Genomic DNA, 16,100 nt, shown 5'->3' on the forward strand with positions numbered 1-16,100 from the left:
TAAAATCTTTTAAAATAAGTTATGGGTAAGTAATGTGTCTGATTTACGACGGTATAATTCTTTTAGATTGACGATAAAATTTCAGAATGATGTTTAAACTTGTTTCGTGAGTTTTATCGGTCTCGTCCTCGGCCATTTTCTTTTTTCATAATTCCACACTCGAAATATGCAAATAGTCGAGGGGGCCGTGGCAAATCGTCGGCGGCTACCGCGCCAAATAAATTCAAAAATTTTAATTGAAAAGCGCCAACTGTACGACATAAAAACGGGACCTCGAGAACTTTAATTTCGGTTTTACTGCCTGACGCACAATAAACATGAGTACATGTCACTCCCGGCAAGATTTAAGACAATGAACTGGCTGTAAATCTCCCGAATCGCGCGCCTAGATGCACGCCTCTGGACTCCGATTTGAATACAATTACCTGCGGACACCGACCGAAAGATCGTAACTTAAATTAATTGCTAAATACACATGCACAAACTTTAAACACTTGAATGGCAAATCGTAGATTTGGATTGTCGATAACGGACATAAATCCAACGCCAAACACTTTGTTTACAACGGCGACAAGATGCTTGCCGTTAACGCCACTCGAAACGGCGCTTCTCTCCTATCTACAATTTAAATTCAGGTTTGGTACCTAAATGATACCTGCATGATAAAAAATAACGTTGCCGGAGCGAACCGGAAAACCCTCGTCCCGGAGGACACACGCTAAAACTTTGTTCTTTTTTGTTTCAGTCTTTACACACATGAGTCGTTTATTGCAGCGGTTTTATCGCTTTATTAGACGGCGAGGTCGTCGTAAAGTGTCACACACGTTATTACAGTGTTTTTCTTTTGCTTTTCTCCTTTTGTCAATTGTGTTTCACAATGTCTTAATTGATTTTCCCACTTATTTTGCTAGTAAGCGATGATTTTTAGAACAAATTCCTTTTTTGTCAAATATATTTCTCGATTTGTCAATTAACTTTCACGTTGCGATAATTACAGTTAATATAATTACAATTGATATGGATCATCGTCAGAGACGAAGGAATAATAAAATAAGTGATGAAATACGTGGGTTGATAATAAATTCCATGAATAACGGTACAACAGCAAATAATGTAGGGCACCAATTTAATGTACTACCAAACACAGTGAGGAAAATTTATTCCACATACAGAAGGACTCAAAATACTACCAAAAAAAGTGCTGGGCATCGACAACAAAAACTATCTGATGCTCAAAAGGAACAGATTTGTGACTGGGTGGATGAAGATTGCTCCTTAACTCTTCAGCAACTGAAAACAAAGTGTTTAACCCAGTGGCCAAATATTAATCAAATTTCATTATCTACAGTCAACAGAGCCGTTCAGAATTTTCATTATTCAGTTAAAAGAATTTCATTCGTTCCTGAGAGAAGAAACACACCTGATACCATTCAAGCTCGCTTTGATTATGCAGTTCAGTATAATAGAATTATGCTTGAAAGGGATAAAATTTTCTTCATTGATGAGTATGGAATTCAAGTAAATTCTCGAGTTTCATATGGAAGATCAGTAAGAAATACACGAGCATCGAAAGTTAAAGCTCAACTAAGAGGACGCAACTATTCCATTGCTGCAGCGATGAATGACAATTCTTTATATTTGTTTCAAGTTCAAGATAGACCATATAATATCGATCATTTTTCGGAATTTATAACGTCCTTGATTAATCATCTAAATAATGACGCTGTGCAAGGAGCTCATTTCGTTATGGATAACGTGCGGTTTCATAGGAGTGAAGAAGTAGTAACTCTCATTGAAGCTCATGGCCACTTTGCAGTATTTCTACCTCCTTACAGTCCCTTTTTAAACCCCATAGAGGAACTATTTAATCAGGTTAATAAAAAGAGCCCAGTCAACAAACGAAAATGAATTATACGAAGCAGTTCATACAGCTTCTGAAAATATAAGTCCGGAAAATTGTCGCATGTACGTTCAACACATGGAAACATATCTGCATGATTGTCTTCGACGAAATGAGATAATGAATTGAAAATTTAATATTACGTAATACATATAAATTTTCAATTCATTATGTACCTATGTATGTATCTCATTTCGTCGATGGCAATCATGCAGATATGTTTCATGTGTTGAACGTACATACATGCGACAATTTGTATGTTTGTATTATGCATTATTGTATTATATTAGATATGTTATGTATTATTGTTATTTGTATTTATAATATTAAAGATAAAATAGAGTTTTTGTTTACTTAAAAAAAATTTATCCAAATCAATTAAATTAATAAGAAAAGCATTTTGTATAAAGTGAAAGTGATTTGAGAAAAGGGGAATTTCATTTGATATATCATTTTGACATTTAAAAAATTGGAAAGTCATTTGACAAATCGTGAAACACATTTGACAAAAGGAGAAAAGCAAAAGAAAAACACTGTATTAATCTATTAATTCCGACCACTCGAAGAGACGCCATAAATATATAACATAGTGAGCGTAAACATCGCCGCATTAATTAGACATTCAATTGCACGCTTTCCGCTCATTGTTGCAATCATTTCACTTAGTTCATTGCAATTTTCCGCATTGCGAGAGATACTCGTATCAGCCCGAGCGGATTCCTGCAAAATAATTCAAAACGGTACGCATGATAATCCGCCGAAAGACGCCGTGATTTGTTATTTATTGTCGGCGATAAACGCTATCGGAACCGACTTCTCCGCGAAATAATTGGGGAAAATAAGTGGTAGGTACGTTGCAATTTTCAGAAATTTATGGGACACAACCGGGAAAAATGGAACATTGTTGACGACGTGACGAAAGTTAGATAGACGTATACAGGGTGTCGCAAAATTAACGTATTCCAAGTCGGGGGTCTTGTAGGGAAAATTCTCAGGAATCTCGAAAAAATAAAATAAAAAATATAGGGGCGGTCTTTACGAAGATATATGGGTCTGAACTTTTCGTCATGCTTTCTTCAAATAAAAAATATAAATGGTTGACATTCATTTTGAAATATGGTGAGGATGATTATGTAAAATATTAAAATATAAATGAAAAGACGTTTCTTGAAAAAACAGCTTTAACTCGAAAAAATAAAAGTTTTATTTTTCCAGTTTTTGTTCAAAAGGGAAGTACAACAAAGCTAGAATATTAATCAGGTATACCTACTTTTGAACAAACATTGGCAACTTTGATATTTTTTTCAAAGTGACAGCAATTTTTTTTTAACATTTTTATTTGGTCAACAGGATGTCCCCTACTAAGCCTCGAACTCGGAATACCATAATTTTAAGACATCCTGTAGATACAAAATCACCGAAAGAAAAACTACGTTTATTAAATATTTTGTGGGTTTGTTGTGGTGGGCGTATTCTGTTGATGTTTTGTTCGGAAACGTGATACGTAAGAAACGGCGTTTAATTGGTGATTTGTGTGACCCTTTCGAAATAAAATTTTCAAATTTGTACGGTTCCAATAAAACGTTCGGTTTTTATAGGCGCGGTAATCTGATAATCCGCAACACCTGTCCGATTCCAGTCGGCTTGTACTAACCAACAATGGACCGAAATGCTAGAAAAGCGCGTTCTTGGACCGGGGATCGGGTCCTCTTTCAAGGTGAGATGCACACAGATAGACCAAGATTAAAGTCTTTCCCTCTTCACACTGACTGACAGCGAATCTTTTCATTACGCCGTTGGCCTTGACGGTGGGCATTGTAACCGCGCCAGCTAACGTCTTGGCCGAATTCGACACAGATCCACTTTGAAATTTGGGAACCTGCTCGCCGATGGTTTATTTGTGATTGGAAAGGTTTTTTTTTCGTGTTTGGTTCTTCTCTCTCGGTCGTTTCACACGACCCCAGACGATAGAAACATCGCCAACAATAGAACAATAAAAACAAAATGGAAATGTATAACATCATCAACAAACGTTCGATCCGTGGAATAAAACACATTGCCACGTAAACCATGTAACACAAGCTCTATTGTAGAATTGAAACGTCCAGCATAAATTAAGACAGGATTGGTCAATTATTATCGGAGTCCGGGTTTTCAGCAAAGGCGTCACTGAAAGCGACGACACGTCCGAGTTACATTAAAGGCAGCTCGAGGAATAATTACAATGTAATAACGGTCATAATAGTCGCTTCACGAGAATTTATAATCGCTTAGCTATGCGTCATTTACATAGGAACCTCGTCCGTCGAGATAGACGCCGGCGACTTGAACGCTCGACGAAGCGATCAACCCTCAATGGAAGGAATGCGCAAAAATTCTCTCCTCAATGACAAGGATAATGCCTTTGTGCGTTATTATATAAAGCCCCGCTGTCCACTTATCTGTCATCTTTATTGGCTCGTAAAAGCTTATAGCTTTCACAAATCGGAAAATTTTCCGAATTGCATGAGGATCGCCGCGTCGATAACATCGATATTATCACTTCGATTTACCTATTGCATCGTTTCCATCGACTTTCGACTTGATTGTGATTTGTTAGTCATCGATCCGGCCGTGACTATAAATTGCGCGTTCATTTTATTTGCACGTTTGCGCATATCTGTGATTTACGATTAACGATAAAACGCGCCGCATTTTTGCGCCCATTCATGTAAGTGTACGCTTTCGATTTCAGACGTCGAGTCGAAGCTTCACGTCAGGCTCGACCGTCGAAATCTGGCCTAATATTCTTGAATCACAAAAGCTGCGCTTTCGAACAGATCCGTCGTCGTTCCGGCACTATCATTTCAGTTTCAAATTGGACGAGATTATCCAATTAATGTAGTATCTTTGAAGATTTAGAGGTTCGCGTGGGAGACACCATGAAACAATCGAAATTTAGGTGGAAAGAGTCGACGAGCTTTCAGCTTGGAAGCGGTGAAAATTGAAAAAAAGTTGTGCCCCCTCCTCTCACACGCACGTCGTCGAAAGCCGTAAATCTGCAGGTATCAGCGCCCGAAGTTATGATAATTTAAGCAAAGGACCGCCTCTAGGCGTTCTTGTCACGGTCGGTAAACACAGAGCCGGCCTCCTACGCTACCGGATCCTGACCGGACGCCCGGAAAACACCAAAAACCGACCCTGCACCTTGTAAATATCGCAAACAAGTAAATTATGTGGTACTAATTAATAACGGCAGCTATAAAACACGATGTTAATCGAGTTAACGTCAAAGAAAAAAATTTACGCTCGTACACCGGACGCCGCCATTTTTTCTCGATTTAAATCAAACGACGGAAAAATGACAGCCGGAGAACCGGTCAATTAAAATCACCGGAGGGTCCCGATGAAAATTTTTGATCATGGGTGGCTTCCTCGACGCAACATACCGAAATCTTTTGGCGGGTTCAACGCTTGATCCTGACCTTGATCTGTGGTCCCTGTTTAATTGCGCGCTTTGGGCCCGATGTAATCACGGAAAGGCTTCAAGAAGTCGAATATTTAACACCGACCGGACAGTCTCTCAACACCGCACGACAAAATGCAAAACGTAATTATTACAAAACATTATTCAGTTCTGCGACAACTGTCTGCGATGTTTGTTTTTTTTTTGTTGCATTTCCTGGTACTTTTGATTTGTTCGATTTTTGATGGAAGAAGAAAGCGGTACGTCGTCGGGTCGTGAAGAGTGTTTCGAGGGGCCATACCGACGCAATTATTAATGGTGTTTTAATTGGCCATCGAGGCAATTATTTACACTCCAATTATCTCAATTTCGAGTTGCCCGTCGGGCGGCAAGGGGCAAAGAGATGCGGAATGTCCGCAATGCGTCTTTTATCAGATTCTAACCGTTAGTTCGTTAGTTATTGTCTTTCTTCTCGGCCGGTTGACCATCACCGCGATATCTCGACAAGTATTAGTAACTGTCAATGTTGCCGATAATGACAGTCAGAGTCCGGTCCCCCCGGAATCGTCGACGTACCTCACCGCGTATTATCTTACATATTTATTGGTCGGCCGAGCGGCCGAGCAATTTCGTCGAATTTATTGTTGATTCGATTCTGGCGCTCGTCTGTTTCTTTCTCTCTCCGTTTCTGTTGCCCCAACCAGATTCGGGCGAAAATTTCTCATCTTTTACGATTTTGTTTTTTCTATTCGTATAAATAAATATGAGTGGCATTAATAAAGGTGACGCGGGGCGAAACAGATGCGTCCAACAAACATTCCGGTCAGATTTTCTTCCCATCGCGTCGGAGGAGGACGCGGAAGGACTCGGTCGAGCGACTCTCTGAATGGCATTTTTAAATTTGGAATTCGGCTGTGGTCGCGTTCTCAATGCGGACCTAATCAGAGTCTTTACCAAATCTTATTACACGAATTAATATGGAGACTCGTAAAAAATATCACAAAGAAAAAGGTCAATTAACTCGAATGACTGTCGACTAACAATTAAAATATATTCTTTATTTTGACCGCACGTCTCCGGCCGCATTAACATGTCTAATTTATCGGAATTTTCGACGACGTTCGGCAAAATTAAAATGAAACCAGACGTAGGCGAACCACGAAGATGACTTGCACTCGCCGGACTCCGTGTAGCGATTCGTATCGTTTCTTTCAGATCGTTAACGACTCGAGATATGTATTTTGATATTTCATAAAGAACGAGGCCTTAGACACGAGAAATTCCACCGAGTAGGTACCGTTACGCCCTCGCCCTCCCGGTTTTTCACCGGCGATGTCGCAAAAATGCCCATCAGACAACATTTAACATAAATACAATGTACAAGGTTTCGGGGCCGAATAAATTAAAAGGCCCGGACTCGGACCGGCGCGATGCGGCCAGAAAAACCGAATTCCAATCCGGTAACCATGGAAACGGCACGGAAAAAAGCCCATTGTTGACGAAACGAATTCAAAATGGCTGACAGAGACGTCTCAGCTGCGAACTGAGATGTGGAGTAATTTGTTTTTTTGGCGTTGACAGAAATACGCTTTAAGTCTCGGATCTGTTGATTAATGTCCCGAGACGAATTGCTCGGCGTTTACCGATGGAGGACGTGTGTTCCGCGATGCTCTCTCCTGCCCAAACATCGCCGGACTTTCCTCTGTCGATCGCTCCGCACCCGAACCCGACCGAGTCCTTTCTTCCATCACGACAACCGTTTCCGATCCTCCGACGAAACTTCCTCCTCAAAGTGAAATTCGAAACCTGCCAGGTACCCACCGTCGACAATCGACAATAATGGATTTAAATCTTTAAAATCCAAAACCAAAACAAAACCCCTGGGATCGCGTTTCATTTTTTTGTAGAAAAGAATTTGTACCTGGGGAGCGGTCGAAGAGGTGAAGGGTGGTTGTGGTGGCTGCTCACGGTTAACCGAGTACTGTGGCCAAGCGCCTAGCGCGTCATTTTACATTCGGGAGGTCCCGGGTTCTAACCCCGGTGCTGCCTGACCAGGTGTGGGTTTTTTTAAGAGGTTTCCCCACACCATCACATTGTAGTATATTTCATATCACAGATAAGGCGAATGGTGGGTCAGTATCAACCTCTAAGTACCTACCACGTTCCTCCCGCACCCATCTTCACCGTACCCATCCCGAATCTTCCCATCAGTGTGGCTGAAAAGGCTCTGGAAAGCCTCAGCCGCCCGCCCCCCTTCGAGGGGGGGAATGAAAAATGTACCCTTTTCTGCTCACGGTTGCAACAAATTTCGAAAAACCGAATCGAGACGACAAACGTCGCCTACCCCGGTACTTAATTATTTCCTTGACTTATCTGTATCTCGTAATTTTTAACTTTCCTTTCTTGTTTTGCCGCCCGTTCTTCGCTTGTTTTCATATTCGTCGTTTTAGACTTCCCGACGAATGTCGGATCAGGTGTACGAACGGATCTCTCAATCCGACCAACATAAAAAAAGAGCAAACTGATGCACTTACAAGACGATAAAGATCGTCGTACACACATAATTCCCAACAACATTAATCTGAATAATCGGTTATGTGTAGCACCACTCAAGTATGTCGCTCACGTAGGTGTTAAGTTAACCCTCCACTCTCTTAATGACGACAATTTGCATCAACTGACCGCATTATATCGGTAAAAAAACACCGACCGTAACACTTAAAGTAAGACGTAAATAAATAATTGCCGTTAATATGAGCGAAAACATCATCGAGAACCGAGATGAAGAAAACCGCAGCCGCGCTGTGTTTGTCGTATTCTCGCGGCCGGTAATTGACAATTACCACGGTGACATTCCCCACGACCGAGAGTCCTTCTTTGTCGCAATTAAGAGAAGCAACGTGACGGACAGGGTTCAAGGGTGGTGCAAAAATACTTCTTCGAAAAGCTTTCGGGGACGATTTCGGTGAAATTATGTAAAACGTCGTTCAACCACCAAAATGCAATCGATAGATCACGTTCGGTGCATCGTTTTGATAGAAAGATTACAGTCGAGTGGCTCCCGAGGCTCTACATACATCACCACCGAAGAATGGTAAAGTAATAACGATTCGACCGAGCGGACGGTTCGCCGCAAATTGACTCATGACTGGGGTGGTAATTCGGGACGCCGCCGCCAACGACAAACCGGGGGCCTATAATGGAATTTATCCGAAAACAATCTGCATTTGAATAGAACGCTCGGTCGAAACCTACGATTAAGTTAATAAATAAAAGTTCGTTGCCTTGAGACAAACGTGAAATATTAGAAACATGAAGACCCGGTGGGACGGCTGGAGTGGAAAATCCTTAAAAAGCTGAAGGCCCTGTTACGTAACCGTTTTTGCCGTTGTTTAGAATTCGCGCAAAATTAGTTAAAGAGCTCTCGCGGTCTGAAATTTGAAAAATGAGCGTTGTCGTTCGGTCGGCGAAAAAATCCGGGTTGATACGTTAGAGAAATTAATTAGAGATCTTATCCGGCGCTAATTTAAATCGCAATTAAAGAAAAAAATGTCGGGTCTGGGCCGAAAAAGCGGAGCCCGTCGTCGTATCTAAACGGCCGCGTTTACTTAGAATAATTGGCAATAAAGGCCAAATTGAGGGGCGATAATTCAACGGGATGCAAGTGGAAATTGGATTTAATAAAAAAAACGGCCGGTAGTAAATCTAAAGTAGCCTTTCTTGTACATTCATAAAACCTTCAAAATCGCAGATTAAAATAATGTATTCGATAAACAGATTCCAATAAATATTTGATAAGCACTTGATACACGAAATGCTACTTAAAATTACTCCAGTATAGATTATCTCAACAGGCCAGACCTAAGGATTCTTTGTGATTACATGCATCATCCGCTCGACCGTTCGCGATTCTCTCTCGCGCTGGAAGAATTAACGACTTTTATTTCTCATTTCGGGTTGTCAGACGCATAATGTTAACATCGTGTCTTTTATCGTCTGCGGCCTGTGCACCACCGAATCGAATTATTAAAAACGGACAACACTTTCTCCCGCCTGAGATGAAGCACACAAAAGCTCGGGAGAGGCCGCCGCAATTAATACTGTGATGCCCCCATCATTTAAATGCGTAACGATAATGGCGACGATGTTTTAGATTAATTAAACGGCCGATTAATTACACGCACTCGTCAAAATTAACGGTTCGCGACGGCAACCAGCCAAACCCCTTTCAGAACGTCAAATCGACCATGTCAGGTCCTCAGAAATCGCACTACTAGGTATTCGGTGTGATCTATCGGCAATCCATTTTTCTCTGGGTTCCGTAATCAAAGTGCTGACCCGAGCCATCCATCATCTGTTATTAGACCAATTAATAATAATTACTGCAGCGAGCCTCTTCCTCCTGGGGGCCCCTCGAGTCCAATAAAACGTCTAGTTTCGAAAAAAATCTCCAGAATCATTGTGCCATTATCGGATGATTTAAACACGCTATAAAGCCCGTTTGATGGAGTGAATAATGAGTTATTTATTTGCATGGTGGTACAGTCATATCGCATGGCCGCATTGTTACCAACATAACAAGTCGTACCCTTGACCCGTATAACCCGTCTGGGCACCTGAAGCAACGGTAAGCTGAGCAAGGTGGATGACAATGTGGACGATCTGTATGGGACCGAGAGAGAGGAGGCTGCGCTTTCCATACGTCAGGAAAAACGTTTCAATTAACTTAACAGTTAATCCGATTTGCATAAACCTTAATTGATCAATAAGTTTCATCGGAAATATTCGGATTATGTCTAAATACGGGCAAAACTAGCCGACACGATTTGCATAAATTTTTGCTCGCCAATTAAAAATCCTGGAAATCCTTCGGAAATATGAGCTGGGTGTGTGCCACCTTAAAAAAATGCGGTGCAACCGTGCGCCTAACCCCCGCTGCAAGTAAATGTCCTTAAAACTATATCGCCGACGGGGTTGCTCTAATGTCACAGCTTTCTCTTTTCTTTGTCTAAGGAGCACAATGCATAATCGAATTAGAAAAAAAAATTATCTTGCTCCGGAATCGTTTCAGCTGGAACTGCTTTCGAATTTTTGTTTGGTTATCGATGGCCTGATTTATGAAAAAATCGACTCGATGCGAAAATTACTAAGTATCCGTCAGTAGGCGATCGGTGTCACCGATTTCATAAATCTTTGCTCGATTGCAAAGTAATTTACTATTTTGTCCAGCTCTTTTGTCCAATTTTTCAAATGCGAAGGCTAACAAGTTGGTAACAATGACTAGTGATCGATTAGTGCCGCTATCGGTTCATACACGAAGATGATCTGGAAATTGAACGCAGAAACATGCAAACATGCAGCCCACGATTTGTCAAGTGATAGATAGTACCAAAACTCTTGTCGTTGGAAAGAGCCAAAGAACAACACCAACGACCGAAACAAAAAATTACCACCGAATTACAAATCTGATCAGCTCTTTTAGTTTCACCACACTTTTAGCGTGTTTTTAATACGCAGTTTAAAAAATCAGTGTTTTTAAGATGAGTGGTTCATTCACAATCGACTCTTTAAAGTCAACTTCGACGCCAAATTAAAAAAAAAAACACCTTTATGTAGGTAGGTATTCTAGAAAATGCTCATTACATAACAGTGTATTAAAGAACGAGTTTTATAAGGGTTGATTTGGCGCACGAGTCCCAAGTGTACCTAGAAAACGAGCCGTAGGGGAGTTTTCTGTGGGACGAGTGCGCCAATGCCCTTATAAAACTAGTTTTTTATGTTAGTTTTTCGAATTTGCACCATTGTTTTAATTTTTAAATAAAAAAATTAAATTTTCAAATTTTAGGGAATTTTGTATTAATTGGTAATTCAAGGTAACGGATGCAACTATATCTGCAACATGTGTTAAAAAGTAGAGTTTGAACATTAATATTGGAAGTTTTTTGGTGTAAATGACAAGAATACACTGCAATATTGATAAAAATGTTCTTAGAGATGTATTAAAGCACCCGTGGCCATAAACGACTCCAAATTGAATACAATAGACCTATTAGAGACGCAAATTCTAAAAAGCAATATTAAAAAACTGTGACACTGCTGAAAAATGAAAAAAAAAAAAATAAATTAGCACTTTCTCCGAGAGATTTACGATGATAAACAGGATAGCATTAAATAAAGCACATAAAATGTCAACAAACGCTTCACGGTTTTACAGATGTGCTAAAAACCCAAGAACAATGTGAATTATTTGAGAGAAAGGCTCGATTGGAAATTTAAAATATGAGTAATGAATATGACAAAACGGGCTTTTTTGGTAGCAAAAGCATACTTTCACCCGTTCACACAATCGTTCAGTCTTCTGTCCGTTTCAAGAAACAAATAAACGCGCATAATTAACAGAACAACGCCAAAAAGGAAGAGTCCCATAAATCTCGAAAAATTTCGTTGCTGTCACAAAAATAGTGAAACGTGAAAGCGACGAGTTTCGTCACTTACTTCGTCCAGGCAAGCAATTAATAACAACAATGATCGGCGAGATACATTTACATACATACATCCATTATACAAATTATATCTCTTCTAGCACAAGAGCCGAGTCGCCGTTGACAGTAATAAACGCAACTTTATTATTAATAGACTACTGGGCGTTGATTTTTCCTTATCATTCGCACGTTTTAATGTCAATCGAGAGTATATCGTGTGACGTCGCAATAACGGTCTTTACGTTTGACGAGATCATTCATTTTCGGTAACGGATTCGAATTCCGTTTTCAAAAAGCATTCCTCGACTTTTGGAATGTTTCAACGAAGGGTCAACTCCGTGGGTAAACGCAGACCTGTCGAGATTTTAATCGTAAAAAAATATCCAAACAAATTGGCGGTTTTCTCATTGATAATAATAGTCGATCGGTTTGATCGATCGAGAGCAGAACGAAAGAAAGCTCCAACGAAACGGTCGAGCTTCCTTCGTGCTCTGAACGTGAAAATATCAAATGATCGACTTTCGCGTTGCACTCTTGGTGGTCGCAGGGAAAGTGAAAACAAAACCGAGAAGGTGCGAATTATTTAAAATTTAAAAATCGGATCGGAGAATTGCCTCGAACAGACGGAATGGAGGGGTCGGTTCGCATTTTGCAAATTTCGGCGTCGGGGGACAAAAACGGGTGCGCGAGTCCTTCCTGCGAGTCCGCTCCTGCGCGCATTCCCCATTGGATGTTTATGAGTCTCGTCCGTTCAGTCGAGCAGTTTTTCAGTACGATTTTGAAATATTTGCAGTGCCGGTTGACGTCGTTTAGCGGCTGAAATGAGCTGAGTCGGAATGTACGCCGATGAATGTTGTCGGTATCTTTTGCCGTTCTGTTTTTGGATTAATTCGCGGAGAATACTAATGAGGGACCCGAGTATTAACTAAATGTATTCTTGTTTTCGTCACTTCGGGACTTGTCCGCTGGCTTCTCGGAAAGTCCCATTCTTCGGCTGCGTGACGAGACGCAGACACTATGGAATGATGGACGGCTTCTGTGGGATCCAATTTGGTGGGGCAATTAGAGGAACGCGCCCCGCGCTCCGCAGGTGCAATTTCTGGGGCGTTCGGACGGCGGCCTAATGTATGCGCTCGAAACTATCGATATCATGAATAAAACATCGGCCCGAGAGCCTTGATTGTGTAATTCTTGAGGAGCGAACGATGATTTAAGCGATGGCTAACATAATTTTTGTGTTGGGTTACATGTTTACGACCGACGTTAAAAAAATAACCAATATAATTACCGGTAAAACTAACCGCCGTATGAATCATAGAATATGTTAATAAGTTATTAAGGCGCGAGCTTGGGATTTCTCAAAAAACATCCGCGGGAGTGGGAGGCTTCCTTACGCTCTGCTCAAAACGTGATGTCTGTGTTATGTGTTGTATGATTTATCAGCCCCCACGACGTAATTAAATGAGGATGACGGTTTAATAATTGTTTTAAAATATCCTCTAGAACACTTTGTCCCACATCGTTGTGTCACACTTTCCAATTTCGGTCAACTTTTGTCGGCATCTTATCTCGAAAGCTGACCAAAAAATATTCCGTCCCCGCACACCCGCATCTTGCAATTTTTATTTTCTTTAACAACAAAAAGTAGTTCGGTATTTGTTTTGTACTGAAATCCTGGGCTGAGTGGCGTTGGAAAAATTAAACCGTTTAGAACAGTGTAAAGTTTGAATTTCCCGCCGTTTGACACGAATGACATTTGTTTATGTTTAATCGGGACATAATGGAACATGTTTGTTTTCAGCAAACGGTGCCCTTAGATATTTGCTTCGAGAATAGGAATCGTTAAGTTATTCTATTTTTAATGTAAAACATTGCAAAGAAAGAAAAACGAGAAAGATTTTTTGGCTATGAATTTTAGGTTAGCTGTCAACATCATGCTCCAATTAATCTACGCTTTAAAAAATCACAACAATTGACGGTTTCCAACGCCTTCCCAGCCCAGGAAACAACAGAATCACCCCGAAACTCTTTGGGTGGGCGCCAATTTACTCGCGTCCTTCTGAAAAAATCGTCGCCAATAAATCTCCTTTCGATGCAATAATTAATCCCGTCGTCCAATTACGAGCCCGAGCTGCTCGACACTTACTTCCGGAAGGGTAGAACTCTTGTTGGTATTAAGACCAATAAAGCGGCCTTGCCGACTTATTATAAATCAATCGAACCAATTAGTTCCATCCGATAGATTGCAATCGAATTAAAATGACTCCGACAGGAAAATCAGGTATTTGTCGTCGATTTAATCGCGTATGGATTATTGCTCGCACCAATCAGATTAGGGTAACACGACTCTGATTTGCAGGTCCAGATCACCGTCCTGGACAAGAACGACAGTCCTCCCTCGTTCAAGGACACTCCTTTGCACTACTCCATCTCCGAGGATCTGGGGCCAGGACAATCGGTCGCGACAGTCCGAGCTGACGATCCCGATACGATCGGAAAGCTGGAGTACACCTTGATCCGCGGCGACGACGGCCACTTCGTCCTGGACAAGAACACGGGGGTTCTCAGCTTGGTGGACTCGCTGGACAGGGAGACCAAGGACGTGTACAAGCTAACGGTGAGGGCCAGCGATGGAAACCAGCACACCGACACCGTTCTAACAGTGCAGGTTAGTGTTGTACGATTTTATGGGGAAAATCTACGTTATGGACAATGGAAATGTCGTCTAGGTGATTATATGCGGTTGTTGCACTATTCGAAGCTCGTTAAAAAGGCTTTTAATTGCTCGTAAATAAATATATACGATCGACTGTGTGATTAATTAGTTCTTTTATGTACGATTATTCGGCGTTCGACCCAATTTTACCAGGTGATTAAATTCGAGGCGAGTGGGATTTTACGAGATCTAGACGGACACAATAAATAAATCGGTTCGACGAGTCCATCTATCGACACTTTCTAATTGCGTGGAAAGTCGGAAAATTCACTGAACACGGATCCGCAGTGCATTTTACTGTGCGAAATAATAATTACCCCAGGGATGATCGTTCTTGTTACTGTCCGTTCATTTGCGGCAGTCACTTTTCCAAATGTCGAATGCACATCGATGCGAGAGGAAGGCGGCGTTAGAGGCTGTAGCTGCAGTTTACTAAGTGACATAGTAATTAACCGCTGACAAGATAAAATCATTAGTGATTTGTTCTACATACTCGGACAATTGATATACTTATTTCAGCTTATAGCAATCAATTACTGTCTTTCTTGACTTGCAGATTTAAAATCAAAGCAAGTTTATACCTGCTATTTCATTATTTTACGTTATTGGGACAGAAAAAAATATTAATTGAGTAACCGTACATTCAATAAAAAAAGTACTTAACAGAAAAAAGTAAAAGAAAAACGTCACGTTTTACCGTGCTCCTGGTACAAATGTATAGTGTAATTCAGAATAAGTGGTATCGTGGTAGGCGCGGATTATCTAAACTCTAAAGTGAGCTTAATGTTATGTCAATAAATTTACTAAAAATGTGAAACCGTCATGACATTATTTTGAGGTTATGCGTCACATTATTTTGACCCACAGTAGAGATAACCCACAGAACAATAATACACTTTTCGTAAATGAAACAAAGACATTCCAAATACTATAACAAGAAAATAAACACAAAATGATTCCAACGATGATAATGTCAAATAGCGTCGAAACTATGGTATTAAGTAAAGTCTGTCTCAATTCTAAATTTCCACAAGGTACAGTCGATGGACAAATAAAACTGGGACAAAAATGACAATCACATAAGTCAAAATTTATAAATTTGCATCGTTTAATTACGGCTTTATCACAAATAGGTTAACTTTGGTATGACATATTATATAGACACTGACAAATATTTTGACAATTCAATGGTCTGATTTACACAGATTAAATTTTAAGTGTCCCAGTTTTATTTATCCACCGACCGTACCTGTTGGATTATGCTGCCAAAAAAAATCTAAATTGGGGGTTGTTATAACCAAAGTTGGCAATATAATTATTTTATAAACATGATTCGAAGACAACGTAATTTACATAACGCTAAAATGAAAAATACTCTAATAAAATGTTTCGAAGACATAAAAAGGTTGACATGTTCTTTTTCTTTATTATAAAAACGGAAACTGACAGACTCAGAGAATGATAACCTCACAAATACAACCTGACGCATTTTTGGTAATTGTTTACTTTACCTACTTGTGGAATTTTCGCGTTTTTTCTGGCCAAACACCCTCAGAG

At 40.4% G+C, this 16,100-nt stretch overlaps 2 protein-coding genes across 2 annotated transcripts in view; one reads left to right on the plus strand and one right to left on the minus strand.

Annotated features, from left to right (window-relative positions):
• Positions 1–16,100, minus strand: part of eIF3k (eukaryotic translation initiation factor 3 subunit k) — a 117,196-nt gene that overhangs the window by 83,612 nt on the left and 17,484 nt on the right. The gene's annotated exons all lie outside the window — the stretch shown is intronic.
• The window catches only part of ft (cadherin-related tumor suppressor fat), an 89,488-nt gene that overhangs the window by 40,216 nt on the left and 33,172 nt on the right, over positions 1–16,100 (plus strand). The window contains exon 2 of the mRNA XM_069049875.1: positions 14,187–14,495. Within this exon, the coding sequence (XP_068905976.1) occupies positions 14,187–14,495 (309 nt within the window). The remainder of the gene's footprint in view (positions 1–14,186; positions 14,496–16,100) is intronic.

This window comes from Tenebrio molitor, chromosome 6, assembly GCF_963966145.1.
Source record: "Tenebrio molitor chromosome 6, icTenMoli1.1, whole genome shotgun sequence".
NCBI lineage: Eukaryota > Metazoa > Arthropoda > Insecta > Coleoptera > Tenebrionidae > Tenebrio > Tenebrio molitor.